The sequence below is a fragment of the Salmo trutta genome, chromosome 8 (genome assembly GCF_901001165.1).
Source record: "Salmo trutta chromosome 8, fSalTru1.1, whole genome shotgun sequence".
NCBI lineage: Eukaryota > Metazoa > Chordata > Actinopteri > Salmoniformes > Salmonidae > Salmo > Salmo trutta.
Window position 1 is genome coordinate 40791523 of NC_042964.1, and position 22862 is coordinate 40814384.

General features: G+C 47.9%; 2 protein-coding genes across 6 annotated transcripts in view; one reads left to right on the top strand and one right to left on the bottom strand.

Moving 5' to 3' along the window:
* Positions 1-873: 873 nt before the first annotated feature.
* LOC115198960 (vezatin) lies at positions 874-14999 on the bottom strand. Of its 5 annotated transcripts, XM_029761403.1 has the most exons (13): positions 14854-14999; positions 14406-14488; positions 13011-13148; positions 9145-9234; positions 8819-9003; positions 8368-8652; positions 7703-7861; positions 7300-7447; positions 3842-4191; positions 2953-3146; positions 2433-2533; positions 2109-2316; positions 874-1994 (listed from the first exon to the last, which is right to left on the bottom strand). In XM_029761403.1, exons 2-13 carry the CDS (start codon positions 14445-14447, stop codon positions 1435-1437), a joined length of 2460 nt encoding a protein of 819 aa, XP_029617263.1. In that variant the 5' UTR covers positions 14448-14488; positions 14854-14999; the 3' UTR covers positions 874-1434. The 5 variants fall into 5 exon arrangements, with proteins under 5 accessions (XP_029617263.1, XP_029617266.1, XP_029617264.1 ...); XM_029761406.1 differs by lacking the exon at positions 14406-14488 and having other exon boundaries at positions 7703-7849; XM_029761404.1 differs by lacking the exon at positions 14406-14488.
* Positions 15000-15081: 82 nt separating this feature from the next.
* LOC115197966 (FYVE, RhoGEF and PH domain-containing protein 6) overlaps positions 15082-22862 on the top strand; it is a 31381-nt gene continuing 23600 nt past the window's right edge. The window contains exons 1-2 of the mRNA XM_029759632.1: positions 15082-15388; positions 19996-22303. Coding sequence (XP_029615492.1) covers positions 15379-15388; positions 19996-22303 — 2318 coding nt within the window. The 5' untranslated portion in view covers positions 15082-15378. The remainder of the gene's footprint in view (positions 15389-19995; positions 22304-22862) is intronic.

Consider the following 22862-nt stretch of genomic DNA (forward strand, 5'->3'; position numbering starts at 1 on the left):
TTCAGGGGCAGAACGACAGATTTGAACCTTGTCAGCTCTGGGACGCAATCCAACAACCTTTCGGTTACTGGCCCAACGCTCTAACCACTAGGATACAGTGGTACAATCTCCATGGAAACATTTACAGATGTACTCAAGACAGAACCAAAACGTTCTGACACAGACCATTCAGATCAGAGATACATGTAGATGGGGAGTTAGACACCCGCGGAACAGATTTCATAGTAGGTGCAGTACGGGTGGCATGAGGTAGTACAACACTTTACCTCAATAATCCCCCAGTCATAATCCCCTCATCAGATGAGCACTTGACGAGGCCATTGGGGAAATAAGCACTGTTAATGTGTTTGGTTCATTAGTGGATGGAGATGAATTTCATTTCACAGCAATCCACTGCCTGACCATATTCACCTCTCAAATAAAAACACACAATAGGTAAAAATATTTCCAAATCTGGTAGGCTAGTCCATTTTACAAGGTCAACTATATCCACCCTTCTCTCTGACGTCTCCGTCTGCTCATTGGTTGCTGTGGGTTGAGTGACAGGTGTTTTAGCCAACACATCTTTGCAGTTATAGGGCCATTCCTAGTGAGGCGGGGAGTGCGTAGAAATGCAGACTCAGAGGCAGACCAAAAATAAAACAGTAGTAATAAAAATAGCTTTGCCCTGCTCTCTTTGAAATGTACCTCTCCTTCTCCTTTTACAGCGTGGTGTGTGTGTGTGTGTGTGTGTGTGTGTATAGAAACATCTTACATTCAGCCCTCGGTCAGTGATTCAGTACCTGAGCATTCTGCCCTGGGCTGCCATGCACACGTTCAATAGAGCAACCACACATCCGACTCTGCCTGTCAATAAAGGAGTCATACAGGGAGTCGTGGTCAAAATGATCAGAATCATTTAGCTAATCAGGCTTTTTGACTCAGACATCAATATGCTAAACTGTTAGGCAACGTTAACATACCACGGAAAGGTACTGGTCAATAGTTAGAGAAAATGTATTTGATGCTATAACCAAGTCTCTCTGCCTCTAATAGCTACAGGGGATCCTTAGGGTTAAACTGAAGACCTTGTGACGGTGAGGTCAGAGTTTGTCTTGTGGTTCTGGTACCTGAGTAGCACAGGAGAGCGGCCACAGGGGGATTGTGAATAAAGTATGGACACATGGGTGGAGGAGTGTAACATAAAGTGGTGTAGTGCTCTTCTTAAAACTCACAAACAGTCAGACATCGCATACACACAATGCTTACTCACAAGCACGCACTCACCCAATCATGCACACACACACACCGATGAAGACATGACAGAGACCCATGGAGCCAAGGAAATGGACAGCTGCAATAAATAACCCAGGTGTGGGGTCAGACATAAATACAGGAGCCTGTCTGTCCATAACTATTCTGTTCAAAGCTCCGTAAAGCAGGAGGGTTTAGACTCTAGTCCTTCTCACACGTCTGTCCATCAGGCTGCGAACGCTTCTCTCCCTCATCCTCTTCTCCGCTGTCTCCAAACGTCTGCTCCTCCATGTTGGCGAAGGTGTATGAACGTGCTGCCACCTGGGCGGCGAGGGCGGAATTAAAGCTGAGCGCCGCCGAGCCGTGTAGTTCCGTGAGCCTGTCCATCACCGTGATGGCGGGGACCCGGGGCTGCAATAGGTTGGGCCCGTTCAGTCCCGCCCCCTCGTCAGGCAGCCCGTCGTATTGGTAGAGCCGCGCCCTGCCCGTCCCGGCTGGGACAGAAGCCCAACCTTCACCCTCCTCCCCCTTTTCCTCCGCCTCACCACAGCAGAACTCTGTAAGTGCTTTTTCCTCTGCCTCTGTGAGGGGGCGCTCGTCCCTGACCCAGTCTTCCTCCTCGTCGTTCAGCCTTTCCAATAGGTGGTTTCCCTCGGCGACATCCGGTTTGGCCACGCCCACAAGGGTCAGAGCGCCCAATGGGTCGGAGGGCGTCTGAGATTCTATAGAAGTTTCCGTGGAAACGATAGGCATCACCGCCGCTAGGAGACAAAAGAAACACATCATTAAATGATCACATGAAATGAGAGAAAGAGAGAGAGAACTAAAGGAGCGGCAGAGGCAGAGAGGTGCAATGTGGGTAGGCGGAGCGAGACCTTGGTCGTTGAAGAGCAGCTGCTTCCACTTCCTCCTCTCGCCCTCGGACGCCCGCTGGCCCAGCACGGCTTTGAGCTCCGATAGGACGCGCCGAGACTCCTCCCTCTCCCGCCGCTGGCGCTCTCGTTCCTCGGGAGACAGCATGTCAACCACCGACCCCGCCCACCCGTTCTCATCCTCTGAGTCCGACACGTACGCTTCCAGCTCCTGGCCAATCAGAGGGCAGGAAAGACCCATTACACATAAAGACACACACACTACTGGCACCTAGTTGAGTGTGTGTGTGTGTGTGTAGATTCACAGTGAGTGGTGAGGTTCAGTACCTGCTCCTCAGGCACGGGGTCCCTGTCCAGGATGAGGGTGTAGGTTGGGGCAGGGGTGCATGGCACAGGAGGGAGACACTGCTCTGGACCATCAGGAGTTCCTGAAAGAGAAAGGATGGATAGAACATATTACACACACATACAAGTAAGTGTACACACACACTCAAATGGAGTGTGTGTGTACACAACTTGCTCCCTGCTCCCAAAGAGTAGACCTCTAAAATGTGCTGAAACAGTGTGTGGTGAAACTAGGCCATTGTTCCCTCCCTCCCTCCCTCCCTTCCCTGCGAGGTCTGGTTCTTATCCTATATTTGAAGGAGCCACTTCCTCACTGACTCTGAATAGTCTCTAGGCTGGGCAGGGGGGGGGTTACTGACTAAAAATAACCCTTCCAACGTAACCATGGAAACCTGGGGAAGGGGACGTCCAGTATTCAGACCCAATATCAGGGCCTGTCAGCTCTCAACTGGTCAGCTGCGTTAACTACCTAAGCCTAATAAAGGCAGTGTGTGTTCTTCACCTGGGCAGGTGTTAGCTCTCTTCAGCATGCGCTCCACTTGGCCCACGGTGTCCTCCCAGCATCCGGCGCTGGCCTGCATGTGGGGCTGCAGGTGGCCGAGACGCTCCTGGAGGTCCTGGTAGCCCTCCACAGTCACCTCCACCGCCTCCTTAGTCACCATCAGCTTCTCCAGGTCATCCTCCAGGATTATCATCCTAGTGGGGCGAAGAGGAGGTGAGATGAGGGGAGGGTTAGGGGAGGAGGAGTGAGGAGAGGATGGGAGAGGAGGATGGGGTGAGTGAGGTAAGGAAAGGGGGCTAAAGGCGTCCGCATGCTTTCCAGCCGAAACAGTTCGGTCGAGTTCGTGCATATATTATGACTACATTTTGTGACGCTTTAGTTGGTTTTGGACTTCAGCACACAACATTTTTTCTCAAGGCAAGCCGAAGTCGGTATTATGCCCCTTCGTCGGAGGTTGGTCAACAGTAGGGATTCTTCAATAAAGTTTCTGTCATTCAACGAGAGACAACTTGTTTTCATGGACATTTTTTCATTGAGAAATACTGCACCAAACATCTTAGTTAGATGTAAAATTGTGTGACTAAGATCTCCTCTGCAAAAACGTCAAAATTAATGACAGATTTATTGAGTTATCTTACATTAATTCTGACTATTTTGAGGAAGTGTATACTGGCTACGGCATCCAAAATGGACAAACAGTACTATTGCTGCTTTTTTCCCGTTTTTCAAGCGAAGGTCCTTTAAGGGAGTATGTGAGCACTCTCGTTCGATTCACACCAGCCAAACTGAAGCATACTGACGCCTTTAGACTGAGGGTGAGGAGGGTATGGAGTAACAGGTATTAGGGTTAGGAGGGCGAGGGTTGAGTAAGGGTTTAGGTTTGACTCACTCATTGAGCAGGGCCCTGAGATGCAGCTGCAGGCTGCGTACAGACGTGTGCAGTGTGTTGAGCTCTCTGCATTTCTGTTGAGCGCGCCCCACCCTGTCCGAGCCCTGTGTCCGATGCTGCGTCTCAAAGTACCGGTGGAACTCGTAGCTACGCTGCAGGTCGCCTAGGCAACTGGCCAGGGCACCGTGGAGAGGCTGTGTCACCGTGGCAACAGAGCGGTGTATGGGCGGAGGAGGGGTTTCACCTTTAACCCAGTCTTCCCTGGGCTCCTCCAGTCGTCGTGGTGACAGCAGCAGGGCCAATCGGCGGAAACATTCTGAGCTCTGCCCCACCCACAACTGGAACAGCACCTGGAGGATGGCAAGCCCACAGGGACAAACAGAGTAACACCCTCATTCTGACAATGCCCCTCGTTCCAACTATCGACCTGCATCGAAAAGATCTCTTCCTTCTATCTTTCTCATCATGCTTCTCTTCTACTCTTTCTTCCACTATCAAATCAAACTTTATTTGCCACATGTACCAAATACAACAAGTGTAGACTTTACCGCGAAATGCTTACTTACAAGCCCCTAACCAACAGTGCAGTTCAAGAAGAAGAAAATATTGACCAATATTGTAATTCTGCCCCTGAACAAGGCAGTTAACCCAGTGTTCCTAGGCCGTCATTGAAAATAAAAATGTGTTCTTAACTGACTTGCCTAGTTAAATAAAGGTTAAAAAAAATATGTAAAAAATATATGAAAAAAAATATAGGTCCTGGATGGCAGGAAGCTTGGCCCCAGTGATGTACTGGGCTGTACGCACTACTCTCTGTAGCGGCTTACGGTCAGATGCCGAGCAGTTGCCATGCCAGGCGGTGATGCAACCGGTCAGGATGCTCTCGATGGTGCAGCTGTAGAACCTTTTGAGGATCTGGGGGCCCATGTCAAATCTTTTCAGTCTCCTGAGGGGGAAAAAGGTTATGTCGTGCCCTCGTCACGACTGTCTTGGTATGTTTGGACCATGATAGTTCGTTGGTGATGTGGACACCAAGGAACTTGAAACTCTCAACCCACTCCACTACAGCCCCGTCGATGTTAATGGGGGCCTGTTTGTGGACTACAGGAAAAGGCGGGCCGATCAGCTCCTTTGTCTTGCTCACATTGAGGGAGAGGTTGTTGTCCTGGCACCACACTGCCAGTTCTCTGACCTCCTCCAAATAGGCCGTCTCATCGTTGTCGGTGGTCAGGCCTACCACTGTTGTGTAGTCAGCAAACTTAATGATGGTGTTGGAGTCGTGTTTGGCCACACAGTCGTGGGTGAACAGGGAATACAGGAGGGGACTAAGTACACCCCCCTGAGGGGCCCCAGTGTTAAGGATCAGCGTGGCAGACATATTGTTGCCTACTCTTACCACCTGGGGGTGGCCCGTCAGGAAGTCCAGGATCCAGTTGCAGAGGGAGGTGTTTAGTCCCAGAGTCCTTAGCTTAGTGATGAGCTTCGTGGGCACTATGGTGTTGAACGCTGAGCTGTAGTCGATGAACAGCATTCTCACATAGGTGTTCCTTTTGTCCAGGTGAGAAAAGGCAGTGTGGAGTGCGATTGAGATTGTGTCATCTGTGGATCTGTTGGGGCGGTATGCGAACTGGAGTGGGTCTAGGGTGTCCGGGAGGATACTGTTGATGTGAGCCATGACCAGCCTTTCAAAGCACTTCATGGCTACCAACGTGAGTGCCACGGGGCGGTAATCATTTAGGCAGGTTACCTTCGCTTCCTTGGGTACAGGGACTATGGTGGTCTGCTTGAAACATGTAGGTACTACAGACTCAGTCAGGGAGAGGTTGAAAATGTCAGTGAAGACACTTGACAGTTGGTCCGTGAATGCTTTGAGTACACGTCCAGGTAATCCATCTGGCCCAGCGGCTTTGTGAATGTTGACCTGTTTAAAGGTTTTGTTCACGTCGGCTACCGAGAGCGTTATCACACAGTCATCCAGAACAGCTGGTGCTCTCGTGCATGCTTCAGTGTTGCTTTCCTCGAAGCGAGCATAAAAAGGCATTTAGCTCGTCTGGTTGGCTCGCGTCACTGGACAGCTCGAGTCTGGGTTTCCCTTTGTAGTTGGTAATAGTTTTCAAGCCCTGCCACATCCGACAAGCGTCAGAGCCGGTGTAGTAGGATTCAATCTTAATCCTGTATTGACGGTTTGCTGGTTTGATGGTTTGTCTGAGGGCATAGCTGGATTTCTTATAAGTGTCCGGATTAGTCTCCCGCTCCTTGAAAGTGGCAGCTCTAGCCTTTAGCTTGATGCGGATGTTGCCTGTAATCCATGGCTTCTGGTTGGGATATGTACGTACAGTCACTGTGGGGACAACGTCGTCGATGCACTTATTGATGAAGCCAATGACTAAGGTGGTGTAGTCCTCAATGCCATTGGATGAATCCCGGAACATATTCCAGTCTGTGCTAGAAAAACAGTCCTGTAGTGTAGCATCCGCGTCATCTGACCACTTCCGTATTGAGCGAGTCACTGGTACTTCCTGCTTTAGTTTTTGCTTGTAAGCAGGAATTAGGAGGATAGAATTGTGGTCTGATTTGCCAAATGGAGGGTGGGGGAGAGCTTTGTATGCATCTCTGTGTGTGGAGTAAAGGTGGTCTAGGATTTTTTTCCCCTTGATTGCACATGTGACGTGCTGGTAAAAATTTGGTAAAACTGATTTAAGTTCGCCCGAATTAAAGTCCCCGGCCACTAGGAGCGCCGCTTCTGGGTGAGCATTTTCTTCTTTGCTTATGGCCTTATAGAGTTGGTTGAGCGCGGTCTTAGTGCCAGCTTCGCTTTGTGGTGGTAAATAGACGGCTACGAATAATACAGATGAGAACTCTCTTAGTAGATAGTGTGGTCGACAACTTATCATAAGGTACTCTACCTCAGGCGAGCAATACCTCGAGACTTCTTTAATATTAGAAATCATGCACCAGCTGTTATTGACAAAAAGACACACACCCCCACCCCTCGTCTTACCATGGGGTAGTGTCTCTTTTCTGCCGGTGCATGGAAAATCACGCCAGCTCTATATTATCTGTTTCTTCGTTCAGCCTTGTCTCCGTGAAACATAGGATGTTACAGTTTTTAATGTCCCGTTGGTAGGATAATCTTAATAATAGGTCATCAATTTTATTTTCTAATGATTGCACGTTAGCTAGGAGAATGGAAGGCATTGGGAGTTTACTGACTCGCCTCCGGCTTCTCAGAAGGATGCCAGATCTGCGTCCCCTTTTCCGGCATCTTTTCTTCACGCAAAAGGCATGGATCTGGGCCTGTTCCAGTGAAAGCAGGATATCCTTCTCGTCGGACTCGCTATCTATATAAAAGCAAGTTCTCTATCCCAAATCTAACCCAATCTCATCTTCCTTCCTTCCTAACGTCCCTCTCTCTCTCTCTCTCTCTCTCTCTCGTGGTTCAGGTAGGTGGGTCTTACCTTGAGGGCAGGGAGGCTGTAGTCATCGGTGAGCTCCTGTGCCTCCTCGTCAGTTAGGTGCTCTGTCCCCAGGCCCATCCCCAGCTCCTTCAGAGGCACCGCAGACACGTAGTTGGTCACATTGTCGATTTCAGAGTTCAGGGGGTACGTGGGTACGAGTTAAGGGTCCCATCAGCTCACAGATTGACACTCATATACTAAATGACCCGCCAAATTGGTCAAACAGAATATATCCTCTAACACACATTCACTCAAGTGTAACACCAAAGGGTTACTGGTAGAAATCAATATTTAGTGCTTCCATTGTTTAATTCCTGCATAAGTTGAGTCTGGCAATATCCCCTCTCTATTTGAAAATTAACACCTTTTCCTCTCTCTGAGTGTGTGTGTGTGTGAAGGATATGCTTTGAGCATGTGGCAGGTGGCTCGGCGGGAGGCTCTGAAGGCCGAGCGGAGCGCCCGGTACACCGCCTTCCGCAGGCCAATCAACTGTTGCCCCCGTGGCCCCGCCCCCAGCCCCGCCCTACTAAAGGAGCTGGCCGCACTCACCCTGTCGAGCAGACTTGACAAGTGAAATGTGATACAACTGTGCAGACGTCCCAGAAAGGCAGGGAAGCACACGCAACACGACATGCTAACAACATGCTAATAACATGTTTATGACTGAGAAAACAGGACAGGCTAACAACATACGACACGTTTATGACAAAATGCTATCACAAAACAAACGAAGATGAATACAGTGACAATGCTGTCCTACCGACAATACTACAGAGACTGAACAGTGAAACAGAGAGTAGGGTGGGGAGGAACAGGCAGGGAAAGGTAAAAAGTGGGCCCTTCAGGTAATGATAAACTAAGATAATAATAGGTACTAGCCTAAGTGCTAACCTTATAGTTGGGTAGATGAAAGTGCTAGTGGGTGAAAGTGGACAGTAACGTTAAGGACAGACTATGTGACTCACAGCAGGGTTAGCATGCACACTTACAACATGAGTAGGAAGGTGAGGATGCACACTACCACTATGGATGAAGTAGATAGATAGTAGATCAAAATGGTCCACTTACAGGGTGAACCCTCGAGAGATGACCTCTGTCTCCTGCAGCAGTCTCAGGGACTTGCGGGCCAGGCTGGTCAGAGCCTTACTGTTCAGCACCATGGACTGCAGCTCGGAGGCCTGGGCGTGTCCTGCCCTCTGCATCCTCCCCTGTCTCCACAGCCCCGCCCCTCGCAGCCCCACCCAGCCCATGACTGCAGCACACCACGGGATCACAGCCAGAGACCAGGCCCCGGCAGAGAGAGAGGACAGACCTAGTAACACTGCAGCCAGGCCCACCAGCACTGCTACGTCCCTGAGAGAGAGAGAGAAGAGGAAGAGAGAAAAAGAGAGAAAGAGAAAGAAAGCGAGAAAACCAAGACAGAAAGAGATGAAATGTTAGTGTCTGCTGTGTGAACATGTAGATATTTATGTGTGTGTGTGTGTGTGTGACTATGTTAGGATCTGTGTTTGGGGCGTACCATTGCGAGGGTGAGGCGAGGAGGCGCGGGCAGGGCAGGGAGTTGTCTCGTCTGGGTGAGCCGGAGGGCGAGGCGCCCAGGGTGAGCAGGCTGGGGTCTAACAGCTCGATCAGCTCCACATCCTCCTGGAGCAACACATCCTGGTCCAGGATACACCGCACCGTGTACTGGCCAAACACACAGTCCTATAGGGAGGGAGGGAGAGAGAGAGAAAGAGGATGGAGGGAGAGGAAGAGAGAAGAGGACACAGAGAAAGAATATAAGGACATGTGTCTTTGGGATGAAGTCACTTAAAGTTCTACGGTTAGTCCCATGGTGACCCTTACCAGCTGCTGCTCCAGCCTATGGGCAGAGGCAGCCTGGTGGAACGGGCTCCACCTCCACAAGGCATCAGCCAATCTCCATAGACGTCCTCCCTGCCAATAACAGAGGATGGGTCAGGCGGGGAAGAGACTGGAGCTAATACGGGGAACAGAGTAATCAACCAGGCATAATTCTGCAAATGAATAAGTCACACATCCTTCATACGAACAGCAGACAACACAGCCTACTACATCTGTGAGAGAAAACTGGGGAATGAGCTCTGGCCATCAACCACAAATAATGCTCATAACACACACATTCCTAAGAAACATTTTCTTAATTCCAGGGCATATCCCAGGAAACAGGCTCTTTGAGACACCAACAATGAGTGACTGAATGTGTGTGTGTGGACTTCCCCCCCAACACACACACAAACACCATCCATTCCCCCCTAGTTGTCTGTCTGCCAGGCTCCAATAGGAGATTCACTGTAAACAAACAAAGTAAACAGAACGATATTCTAATCACTAGCAAACAAACAGAGTAATTATGAGCATTCCAACTAAATTGTACAATTTGATATGCTGCTATTAACTAAACAATTCTCCAAAATATCTTTATTAGAAATCCCAATCCCCTTCATTTAGCCATAATAGTGTGAAGAGTGAGTGAATTAAAATGCCTACAGCGAGTCACACAATCTAGTGATGAGAATAGCTTATTTTCCTCACAGTATTTTCTTGGGAAAGTAGAAGTACTATCCCATACACTCATTGGTACTACCAGTATCAGACATCACCACCACTAAGGAGGCATATTTCAGGCTGAGTCCCAAATGGCAGCCTATTCCCTATATATAGTGCGCTATTTTTGACCCAGGCCTGTAGGGATTCAATGTTCCAGCCAGGCTACAGTTGTTCATGAATAAGTTTCCACTCGGTAAAGGTCTAGGATCAGCTCACCCTCTCCCAATCCTAACATTAACCATTAGTGTGGAAAATGCTAAACTGAACCAAGATCAGTGTCTACGGGCAACTTCACCCTTACTATTGATCCAGACTGGCTTGGGTGCGTTTTCTACCCTGAATGACTGTTATTGGGAGATTGGGACACAGAGTGTTATTGGCCAGCAGGCTGCAGGGCTATTGATTATGGGTCTGAGTCTGAGCTGCAGGACTGGGTGTTCACGCTACACTGAACAACCAACAACAGCAGGATCAGAACATGGTATCTAAACCACCCCCCAGAGAGAGGGTAGTGTGTGTTAGTCGTGAAAGGGGAGGCCCATGTAGGCGTTTTCATTCTCTACTACTCACTCATCTCAATCTAATATTCCCCATCCAAACATTAAGGCAGGAGACAGAGACGGGCCACACAGAAAAACACACAGACAGTGGAATGCAAACACAGTGACACAAACAACCAATACATCACTAGTAAGTACAGTTCATTTCCTGGTCCTGCTCTTTAGTATGCCACTGGCGTCACCCAGGGGAACATTCCCGAGTCTTTGTGCTCCCCGTCTGCCGTGTGAGAGAATGGGAAAAAGACTCTGCAAAGACTTGTGTGTGAGAGAGACTCAGAGAGAGAAAGAGAGAGAGTGTAGGGGGAGTGAAAGAGGGAGAGGAAGAGAGACTGTGACATTATGTATGTGTTCTAAATCTTATATCCATACTGCCATAAAACAATCCTCAATGCTTGATCTTCTCTCCATCTCACTCTCGTATGACTCCAGGATTTGAAGGAGGAGACTAGGCAGGCTGGAGGTGAAGTTTTTATTGCCAATAAACTTCAACTGACCTCGTCCTGCCTTCGCTCTCTTCAGTTAGCCGTCTCGTCCTGCCTTCGCTCTCTTCAGTTAGCCGTCTCGTCCTGCCTTCGCTCTCTTCAGTTAGCCGTCTCGTCCTGCCTTCGCTCTCTTCAGTTAGCCGTCTCGTCCTGCCTTCGCTCTCTTCAGTTAGCCGTCTCGTCCTGCCTTCGCTCTCTTCAGTTAGCCGTCTCGTCCTGCCTTCGCTCTCTTCAGTTAGCCGTCTCGTCCTGCCTTCGCTCTCTTCAGTTAGCCGTCTCGTCCTGCCTTCGCTCTCTTCAGTTAGCCGTCTCGTCCTGCCTTCGCTCTCTTCAGTTAGCCGTCTCGTCCTGCCTTCGCTCTCTTCAGTTAGCCGTCTCGTCCTGCCTTCGCTCTCTTCAGTTAGCCGTCTCGTCCTGCCTTCGCTCTCTTCAGTTAGCCGTCTCGTCCTGCCTTCGCTCTCTTCAGTTAGCCGTCTCGTCCTGCCTTCGCTCTCTTCAGTTAACTGTCTCGTCGTGACTTATCTGACACATGCAAAAAGGTAATATATATATATTCCCATTGGTAGAGTCAGCAGGAAATTGTGGCACAAAGAACCTTGTATTCAGATGGCACACTGACAGATTCCCATATTCCTCCCTCTCTCTCCTTACTAACCTCATTTGATGTCATACAATGCTCTGGTCTAGTGTGACATTTAGTTCTGTTAAATAACATCATTGTGCCCCACGTGCCATCAAACATTTTGGAAATCCTATTTCATTCACAAATGTGGATGGTTTTCAGGCCCAGTGTGTGCTAAGCAGGCCCAGTGTGTGCTAAGCAGGCCCAGTGTGTGCTAAGTAGGAGCAGATAACCAGTGTTGGCCTCTGACTCTCTGGAAATCAAATATACACCAGGCAATTGTCCATGTTAGCAAGCAAGCACACACGCACGCACGCACGCACACACACCATCTCGATCTGGGCTACAGGATGTTGGACAAGGAATAATCATATCTTTGCCATTAACCCATAGGAATCCCCATCCAGTTGACTACTTGACTAGTTGAAAATGGTGGATGATGGCAATGCTCAATAACAATGGCAACATCCATGTTTAAATGGGTTATATCCATAATGAGTCCTCTATGAGAATAATTCCCAAACGCTCCTCCGAATAACAGGCTCTCAGAGAGGAAGCATGACACGGATGGACGGAAAGTTCCCGAAGGAGGCTAATGTGACATCATTTCCTGTCCCACACGGAAAAAAATACAGAAACAGGAAAAGGAATGCACTCAGTCATGTGACCACGCGCTGGCCAGAACCCTGTCCCCCTACATAGAAACAGGGGTGTGTTCAAGATGTTTCAAACATTGCTTGAGGGCTCTAAAGTGTTATTTAAATGAATGCATACTGTACGGTAGCTGGGTATTATTAGCAAAGCACTATGATTGTGCATATGTATATTACAGTACATATCACACAAGCCACTCACACCACAGAGGCATACACATGTTCACACAGGTAAAAACAAGGTGGGACAAATACATGTACACACTAACACACAACAGCATGACAGTAGAAGACTAATGCACTCCAGATATCAGTAATCTAATTCAGCCCCAGTGAATCAGAGAGCGCGAGAGGGAGCGTGAGAGAGGACAGAAAGACTCTTTTCCTTTTACAGAGTTTCCTAAACAGGACTAGGAATTCCCCTCAGCAATAATAGAGAAATTTGACCAAATAGACAGAGCCTATCCCTGGAATAGGGGACAGTAGTGTCTGTGTGTGTGTGTGTGTGTGTGTGTGTGTAGAACAGACAAATACCTTGCTCTGAATCTGTTGCTCTCCTTCCTCCATGATCCCTGTCTTGTCTGTCTGCCAGCCGTGTATGAGTGTGAATGAGTGAGTGTGTGTGTGATATGTTTCATTGTTTGGAATCAATAGCAGATGTAATTACTTTCTGTCTGCCTGCATGAATGTACAGGGAGTTGGTTAAGCACAACACAACACCCCAAGGCTATGGAATCATAGTGGGGGTTCCTTATGGTAGCAGTGATGGGTGTGTTTGTGTGTGTGTGGGGGAGGGGGAGGGGAGGGGGGGGGAGGAGTCACTCACTGTGGGTTTGGACAGGCTGTCCTGGAGGGAGGTCGTCCCCCCCTCTCCTCCTCCACACTCGTCCTCCTGAGACACTGTAGGACACGCCTCAAAGTCTGTGTGTCCTAAATCCTGCAGGTAGTGGAAGAGCGGAGAGTTCTGGAAAGAGAGAGAGGGGAGAGTGTGTAGAGAGAGAGAGAGATATAAAGAGAGATAAAGCGAGAAAGAGGGGGAAGAGAAAAAGTGGGTGAAAGGGCAGAAGGAGGATGGGGGAGAAGAGAGCGATTTAGACAAATATCAGCTTTTGTTCCTGCTCTTCCCAATTCTCTGTTACAGATTTCCCAATATACAGGCAGCTATTCTTAGAAGTGTCACAACCCAGTCGGCACTGCAAGTGGCAGGAAGACCATCCCTGGTCTGCTGTAGCGTTACGTTCCAATTACCGTCTGGACTCATACGCTCATTCTCCACCCTCTCTCCCGTTCGCCTTGCCAATCCATGCAGATTTCAGTCACGCTCTTTCACACTTGACTTCCATACATAAACACAGAGACCTTGATGCTGTGGGCACAACAGCCACTCAGATGACAAGCTAGAAAAGGAAATAATCTATTCTCTCTGCTCAAGTCTTGGTCGCCATGGGGAACTAATTGTATTACTGTGTGCAGCTGCTTGTTTTTTTATTGATTAGCTATGGTTTTTGGAAACATGGGACGAGTTAGCTAAGGTCTAAACTTCTGCTGAGCAAAGATATGCTAATGTTAAAAGCCTAGAAGAGAACAGAACACCATATGCACTACCCATCCCTAAATCTCCCCCTGGCCCTAAGCATCTTGCCTCTTTCAATACCCGTTTCTTACACCTAATCTGCTCCAAAGTCCATTATTTCAATCCAGCAATGGCATTAAACACAAACACAATCATCTAAAATCCTTGCATAAAAGAGCGTTCATCACGATCAAGTGTTAAAGCTCAGCTTAAAGTGGGACTGACTGGAAGTGTGTGTGTGTGTGTGTCTGTTGCCAGCAGTGATGAGCAAATCACTGTCCTGCATCACAGCATCCCAGGTCAGACTCCCACCTCAATCTCCCTACAATAGAGAGATGTGCAGCAGCAAAGTGGGCCTTTTGATCTCTACCTCTCCTCTGTTTGCCCCTAGAACAACGTACTGGCACTCGGCACTGGCATAACAACAATTTGCCCACAATTAAGAAAAAATAACCAATATTATGCTCCAATTTTACCAAGGAGACACCTGCCCCAATTTCCAACCAGCTGTGGACGAAAACGAAACATCTCCGTGCTTCTACATCTGGATAGCAAGCCATTTGCCTACCTTGATATATCCACCTATAATACGTTATCATGATTACACACCCCGATCCAAGCATGACATGATGGGCTAAAGTTACTCACTTGCATGATCGGACGGTATCGGCGGCGCACATGTTGACACATCAGGCTGTCAGATGTTTCGAACAGCTAACGTTATTCCCTTCCTACGTCGCACAAAGCACCGATCAGATACACACTCTCCACGCCAGCTATGATGATGAAACAGCACACTGCCCCATGATAAGAAAAGCTACTTAGCAGTCAGGCAGGATTGGCTAGGCTACACGGCCAATTTATCTCGGATTTATGCCTCAGCTACGCATAACAGGGGTGTGTAAACGCCAATGGGTAAACGTTTCTCATGGCCATGCTAATAAGCTAGCTAACGTCAGCGAGCAAGCTACTCTGGCAGTCTGGTCAACCACGTCAATTTCATCACGCAGAATGAATCAGAAAACCTATACAAACTCGGGCTTGACACTGCACTAATGCGTTAACGGAACATATGCACCTGAATAAAAACACAAACCTCAAATACCACATCTTCATCAAACTCCTCCGTCATTGCTCTCTGCCATCGATATCCAACCGTTACGCATTCTGGGATTGTAGTCGTTTATAAACGACAATAAGTGACCATTTGAAGCGGTTGCTAGACCCTGTTAGCTGCACAAAACAAACTCCTCGTCAAAACAACACTTCCCACAATCCCAATCGCTCACGCTTCCCCGTGAACCTCGGTGTTCGACCAGTAGCGACAAGATCCTCCAGTGGTCACGCGTGGAAATGCAACGTCCTCAGCCGGGAGCAAGGGAAGGAAACAGAGCAGTGGACGAAACTCCAGAAAACTGGAAAAAGGGGGACTAGAGGAAACAGTTTATTCACGTTTCAGTCGGTGATATAAGCGACATTTTGTTTCTTTTTGTGTTGTTTACCTGGTGTTCTTTGAGACTGACTGACAATGGCGCCTAAAAAAGAAAATTCACGAAATTCCGTGCCATCCCATTGAAAGCAAGTTTACTCATGGAGTAAAGAACGGAGCAAGTCGGGAGTCATGAGCACAGGTTTGTTTCCTGGATGGCTAAGTAGTTGCATTTTTATCGACAAAGCAGTTTATTTGAGTGCGTTTGAGGTTAAGAGTTTTACCAAGTAAATCCAGAAAAGCAAAAACATTTAAGTTATGTTACTTTTGCAGAAACATATCTCAGCTTTTTCCAGGTTATTAAGTTGTAATGACTGTTTTTCATAATGATAACGTTACCTCTCCGAAGACGTAGTGGCAAAGATGAGCAGTTTTCACCCGCTCATGATTTAGGGAGAACAGTCATTCTGGTTAGAATAATCCAACAAGAGTACATGCAACACAATTGATGCATCAGCCAAATGTGAAGAGAGAAAGAGAGTGTGTATGAGAGGGCAGATACATTCAGCTCCTTTGTGTAACATCTGTCCTGTTTTGATACAGTGAGACTCGCAATTGATTTTTTCCAAACTTTCAAACATGGTTATGTAACTTAAAGCAGCGATTGTCAACCACTAAACCGACGACTTTTCAATACGTTGAGGCAAAGGGGATTTGGCACTGAAGTTTACAGATTTTTTTCCAAGAGTAGCTAGACGGTCATTCAGGCTTCCGCTTCTCGTGGTGTAGCACTCGCCCGGTCAGTCAGCAGCCCTGATCCAGCCCAGTCGAGGAGAAAACGGGGCCATATCCTTTTGGCCATCTCATTATGGATAGCATATAGGACGCACATATTTCACAACACACACACAGCCAACTTCAGAATCAGTCAGTGCAATGAAATCGTTCAGGTCGTACTCAGCAAAAGATTCGATAACATTTTGAACCAGAGTGAACAGACGAGGACAAGGAGGACGCATGCAGCGAGGTGACACGGGTTCTACTTGGGTTGGTGCCATTGAAGCTGAGAACACATTTTCTCCACCGAAAATAAACAAGCCAGAAAACTCCAGTCAACCCAATGGTTCTCCCACAATTCACAGAACCTACGGTCTGAAAAAACAGAAACGTTAATAGCGAAATACCAAGCTAGAAGACTGTTCGGTGATTCCTCACCAAACTAGAACAAAATAAAATATATACGACGATTTGAGGGATTTTCACGAAATGTAATCCATATAATTGTTGACGTATATTTGACATTTGTATCTTAAAGCATTATTGAGAAAAAATTAATTGAAGTTGGAATATTTGTGACTTTTTGACCTTAGCCAAAATGTATTTTTCCCCCTTATCCTTTAAGACTCAATAATGTTTCATCTGTAAGTGCAATTTAGCAAAAGTTGGTGTCATATGAAGCTTTACGGCTTGCTCTGTAATATTAGTAGTCTTTTGATTTCAATAACACATTTCTTACATACAGTACCAATCAAAAGTTTGGACACACCTACTCATTCCAGGGTTTTCTTTATTTTTACTATTTTCTACATTGTAGAATAATAGTGAAGACATCAAAACTATGAAATAACACATATGGAATCATGTAGTAATCAAAAATGTGTTAAACAAATTCTTCAAAGTAGCCACAGCTTTGCACACTCTTGGCATTCTCTCAACCAGCTTCATGTGGTAGTCACCTGGAATGCATTTAAATTAACAGGTGTGCCTTGTTAAAAGTTAATTTGTGGAATTTCTTTCCTTCTTAATGCGTTTGAGCCAATCAGTTGTGTTGTGACAAGGTAGGGGTTGTATACAGAAGATCCCTATTTGGTAAAAGACCAAGTCCATATTATGGCAAGAACAGCTCAAATAAGCAAAGAGAAACTACAGTCCATCGTTACTTTAACACATGAAGGTCAATCCGGAAAATTTCAAAAACTTTGAAAGTTTCTTCAAGTGCAGTCGCAAAAACCATCAAGCGATATGATGAAACTGGCTCTCATGAGGACCGCCACAGGAATGGATGACCCAGAGTTACCTCTGCTGCAGAGAATAAGTTCATTAGAGTTAACTGCACCTCAGATCGCAGCCCAAATAAATGCTTCACAGAGTTCAAGTAACTGACACATCTCAACATCAACTGTTCAGATGAGACTGTATGAATCAGGCCTTCATGGTTGAATTTCTGCAAAGAAACCACTACGAAAGGACACCAATAATAAGAAGAGACTTGCTTGGGCCAAGAAACACGAGCAATGAACATTAGACAGGTGGAAATCTGTCCTTTGGTCTGATGAGTCCAAGTGTTAAATCCAACTGCCGTGTCTTTGTAAGACGCAGAGTAGGTGAATGCTTTGATCTCCGCATGTGTGGTTCCCACCATGAAGCATGGAGGAGGTGTGATGGTGTTGGGGTGCTTTGCTGGTGACACTGTCAGTGATTTATTTAGAGTTCAAGGCACACTTAACCAGCATGGCTACCACAGCATTCTGCAGCGATATGCCATCCCATCTGGTTTGGGCTTAATGGGACTATCATTTGTTTTTCAACAGGACTATGACCCAAAACACACCTCCAGGCTGTGTAAAGGCTATTTGACCAAGGAGAGTGATGGAGTGCTGCATCAGATGACCTGGCCTCCCCAATCACCCAACCTCAACCCAATTGAGATGGTTTTGGATGAGTTGGACCTCAGAGTGAAGGAAAAGCAGCCAACAAGTGCTCAGCATATGTGGGAACTCCTTCAACAATGTTGAAAAAGCATTCCTCATGAAGCTGGTTGAGAGAATGCCAAGAGCGTGCAAAGCTGTCATCAAGGCAAAGGGTGGCTACTTTGAAGAATCTCAAATATAAAATATATCTTGATTTGTTTAACACCTTTTTGGTTGCTACATGATTCCATGTGTTATTTCATAGTTTTGATGTCTTCACTATTATTCTACAATGTAAAAATAAAGAAAAACCCTTGAATGAGTAGGTGTTTTCATACTTTTGACTGTTACTGTACATTTATAAATATAGAAAAATTAAACATTCATTTTGAAAATGTACACTTGATTTGGCAAATGTTTCAATATATTGTTGAACATAATATACTTTACCTGCATATCAAAGTTCCAGAATAGGATCTCTGCTACTTTTAGAGTTATGCAGAATGATCCAATTTCTAAGCATTACCAACAGAGTGAATGTGAAAATGGATTCAAAATGTGATTTGCAAGATTTGCAATGATACAAGTAAAGGGAGGGCTGTAATTGGTTACATTGCCTACTAAGCCAATTTCTCTGTATAAAATGGGCCATAAGTATAAAACTAGCAGAGAATATTATGTTCAACAATATATTGAAAAATGTGCCAAATCAAACATTGTATATTTTCAATATTCATGTTTATATTTTGCAATATTCATAAATGTATGTAAGAAATGTGTTGTTAAAATCAAAATACTATTCATATCACAGAGCAAGCGGTAAAGCTTCATATGACACAAACTTTTACTTTGTAGCGCCTACTGATGAAACACTATGGAGTCTTAAAGGAGGCCTGGGTAAGGCCAAAATGTCTTCAATCAATTATTTACCTATTATGTTTTAAGATACAAATGCCAAATATATGTCAATAAAACTTCCTCCAAAGGACCCTTCTATGAATTCCATTTTGTGGAGAGAAAAAAATCAGGATATTATTTGTTCTAGTTTCGTGAGGAATCCTCCTTTCTGGAGAGCTGCCTGTAAAGCTCTGCAACCTCAGAGGATTTGCAGTAGCCAGGCTCTTTCCTCACTTTTAATCAGCAACTTATTTAGGATATAATCCAGGTGTGTGCACTTTCTGGGAAATCAATGGCATTAGCCTCATTCATCTGATCTATTACGTAGGCCTAGTAGGACAAAAACAAAGTAAGACAGCTGCCCTCAGTGACTTGTGCATCCATATATTAGGGAATCAGTGGATTAACTGTATATTAAGAGAACTCTTGGCAATGGCATAGATTATCATGTATGTAACATTTGTCTACCACTGATGATTGCTAACACCTTAGGAGGAGAGGTGTGGTGCTGTAGTGTTTCATAACCATCATGAGGGTCGTCATTCTTCACCTGATATTGAAGGACCTTCAATGCAGGAACGAGTGTCTCATATTCAATGCAGAGGTCTGTATTCATAATCCAGTTATCCATGTGGTGCAGGCTCAACCTGCCACGGGCGTGTGTGGTGCCCGCTTAGAGACACATTCACACAGTAACTGCATTACCGTCAAAGTGTTTTATTTGAGGGAGATGTGATGTCGCTTAGGTTATAGTTCGTTTTTTAGATTTTTCAGCTTTTCTGTACAGACAGAACACAGTGAACCATTACGGCTGACTGTTTTGGTCAGGCTCATGATTGGATATATGAGTACAGGAATCATTTGGTTCTTTCATTAGTGAGCTAAAAATCCCATTGACCTCTAGGGGTTGATCCTCTGACCCTTGCCCTGTCCCCTCTTACCCCACGAGGTGTCTCTGTGCTGCTGCTGGCTGGTTGGTATGTGTCGATGAGGTGGTGGGGGGTGTTCAAGGGATATCCAGGGCAGTGCATGCATTACAGCAGGGCAGTGGAATGTGCTCTGTTTTGCTTTTTGCCTCCTGTTTGTGCCTTTAAGCAGCCATAAAGGTTAAAGGGTCACTTCTTTCTTTGCCTCCTGTGACGTGTGTGTTTTTAGCAGCCCCCCTCCCCAGCATTGTCTAATGTCTACTCCTCACTCTTCCTCTTTCTCTAATTCTCTACAGGTGTGAAGAAGCCGCCAGTGGCTCCCAAACCCAAACTCGCCCCCTCGGTGAAGCTCTCGCCTCCTCCCATCGCTCCCAAACCTGATCTTCTCCTCTCCCAGCCTTCCCAACCCTCCCCCCTTTTTACCCAACCCTCCCTTGCCGCGCTAAAGAGAGCCAAACCTGCCGTGGCGCCCAAACCATGCCTCTCCAAACCCTCCGCCCCTCCAGCCCCGGCTTCTCCCCCACCCCCCAGACCCAGAGCATCCCAAACCCCATCCCAGGAGTGCAGCGGGGCTGGGGACGACAGCCTCTCCTTCCTCAACTCCAGAAACGGGATCCTGTCGCAGCCCATCCTGCGCGACTCGGACTACATCATTCCTACGTGCACCTGTGGACTCCAGGACTGCTCCCAATGTAAACGACTAGGGAACGGGAACGTTACAGAGGTCGGGAGCGATACGCTCAGCTCCTGGCCAAACGGGAATGCCACGGAAAGCACTGGAACGCTGGTAGCCAATCGGCCGTGTAAAACAGAGAACGGAGACAGTAAGAAGAGCGGAGGAGTGACCAACACCCTCCATCTCAGGCTCAAGGACAAACCCCAGAGACAGGAGGGGCAGAGGGATGGAGAGGGGAGCAGGGATGAGGAGAAACTGCAGGGGAACAAAGAGGAGAGACAGAGGAACCAGAAAGGACAGGAGGGTCAGCAGTATCAGACTGGGTCAGGGGACCAGTCATGTAATGTTCTTGAGGTGGCAGAGACACTTACACAGACTGAGACTAAAGCTTCTAATGCAGAACAGACATCTAGTGACAGCTGTAATACAGACTGCAATGAGACCGACACCATTCCCACTCCCCTCATCCTCCCACTGGAAGTCTCCCCTATTCGCACCCCCCCACAGACAGTCCCCCCCGCCCGCACCCCCTCTCAGATAGTTCCACCCACCCGCACCCCCCCACACATTTTACCCCCCACCCTCGCCCCCTCCCAGGTGGACAGTGAGCCTGACAGCACCCCCTCCCAAACAGACAATAGTACACAGTGTTCCAGAATACCCAGGCTACCCACTGACCTCTCGTTCCCTGCCGCCCCCAGTAAGCCCCTGCCCGTGCCGCTGCCACGTAAGCCCCGTAAGCCAGCCCTGGTAAGGCAGGACGGCCTGGAGGCCAGCACCCATGAGGGGGAGACAAAGAACCGCACACAGGCGGGAGAGGTGGGGGAGACTGAGGGGAGTGGGGGGAGATGTCTCACCTCAGAGAAGGAAGAACACACCCAGGGAGTGTATGACAGTCCCTCACCCTCCCAGGACCCTGAAGCTGAAGAGGAGCCTCACCCAGTGCCTCCACCGAGACAGAAGTCCCTCTCCCCCCGCCTCCACAGAGCCTCCCTCAACCGAAACACCTCCCACTCTCTGGACTTGCTCTCTCAGCCTGAGCTTAACGCTCTGACCTCAGAGAGAAGAGGAGGAGGAGGGGAGGAAGAGGAGGAGAAGGAAGAAGCAGTTGAGGACGGGTACGGAGACTTTGAGCGCTACCCCATCACCCGGAGCCTGCCCAAACAGATCAAGCTCAGCTGCCGCCCGCCCCCTGTCGGCATGACAATGAAGGCCAGCTCGGCGGAAGAGGGGGGGTCACCCAGGGCCCCGCCCAGGAAGCCCCAGAGACACAGCCTGCCAGCGGGTGCCCCCCCGTCCATCACCCCCCCTCCACCTCCTCCGCACCACGCCAACACCCCCATGAGGGAACTGCCTGCCACCCCACAGGAGAAACCAGCCTGGCGCTTCCCAAGGCCCTTCTTCAGCAGGCAGAGCTCCTCCAGACACAGCAGCGGCGGTAGCGGCCGAGGGGCCCCCCAGGGGAAAGCAGCTCTGCTGGGGGGGAAACAGAGGGCCCAGTCCTTCTCCTCGGCTGACCTGCTGGCCCGCGCCGACGGCACCAAGAGGAGCCTTTCCTTCCGGAAGCTTCTGGAGCTGCGGTTGTCTGTCAGGATGTTGCCACGGTTACTGGCCAGAAGCGGCGAGTCTCTGGATTGTACCAGCGTGGAGCCGGACGGACGGACAGGGATGGTGGACCAGTCCGACGGCAGCGCGGGGGTGTCTGGCGGGGATGGAGAGGGGTCGGTGGAGTATGAAAATGTTCCTCTGTATGAGGAGATACCGGAGTACATGAACCTGCCTTTCCTCAGCGCACGGCTGGGCTGGCCGCTCACACACAGTCTGGACCCAAGCACACACAGACACAGTGACTCAGACGTCTACGAGGTGCAGGATCCATACGAGAGCCACTGCGACTATAAGCGACCCCATTCCATTGACTATGAGAGGTACAGCATGTGTGTCACAGTGTGTGTTTGTGCGCGCGCGTGTGTGGTGTGTGTGTGCGACTGTGCGTGTGAGTGGGAATTCTTTCTTCCTCTGTCTACACACACAAAGGGTCTGGGTCAGGTTTCAACAGAATGTGTCTGTCATTTTGTTGTCTGATTGCATAGTGCCTCTCGTGTGTCATGGGCGACTTAGGTTTCAACGAATCCAGAGTTACAGAGCTGATCATGATCCTTTGGTCATTAGTTGCCTACAGTAAATAACTCAGTTATTACATCATGATACTTATTGTTACCGCAGTGTTAATGTACCACGACAGTCATAGATGTGTCACTTTTAATGAGCTTTAATGAGATTTCCTTGGAAGAGAGACTCGAGCAATTTACAGTAAATGTTTTGATTTTGAACCTAGAACAATGCCAAGGGTGTGTGTACTGTGTTTAGTGGTTTCTATTTGTGTGTTTGTGTGTGTGTATGTGTGCTGTGTCACAGTGAGACTCAAAGTATTTTAGTATTTAGGCCAGTGCCCAGATTGTGCTTGTGTGAGAGTTAGTTTTCACT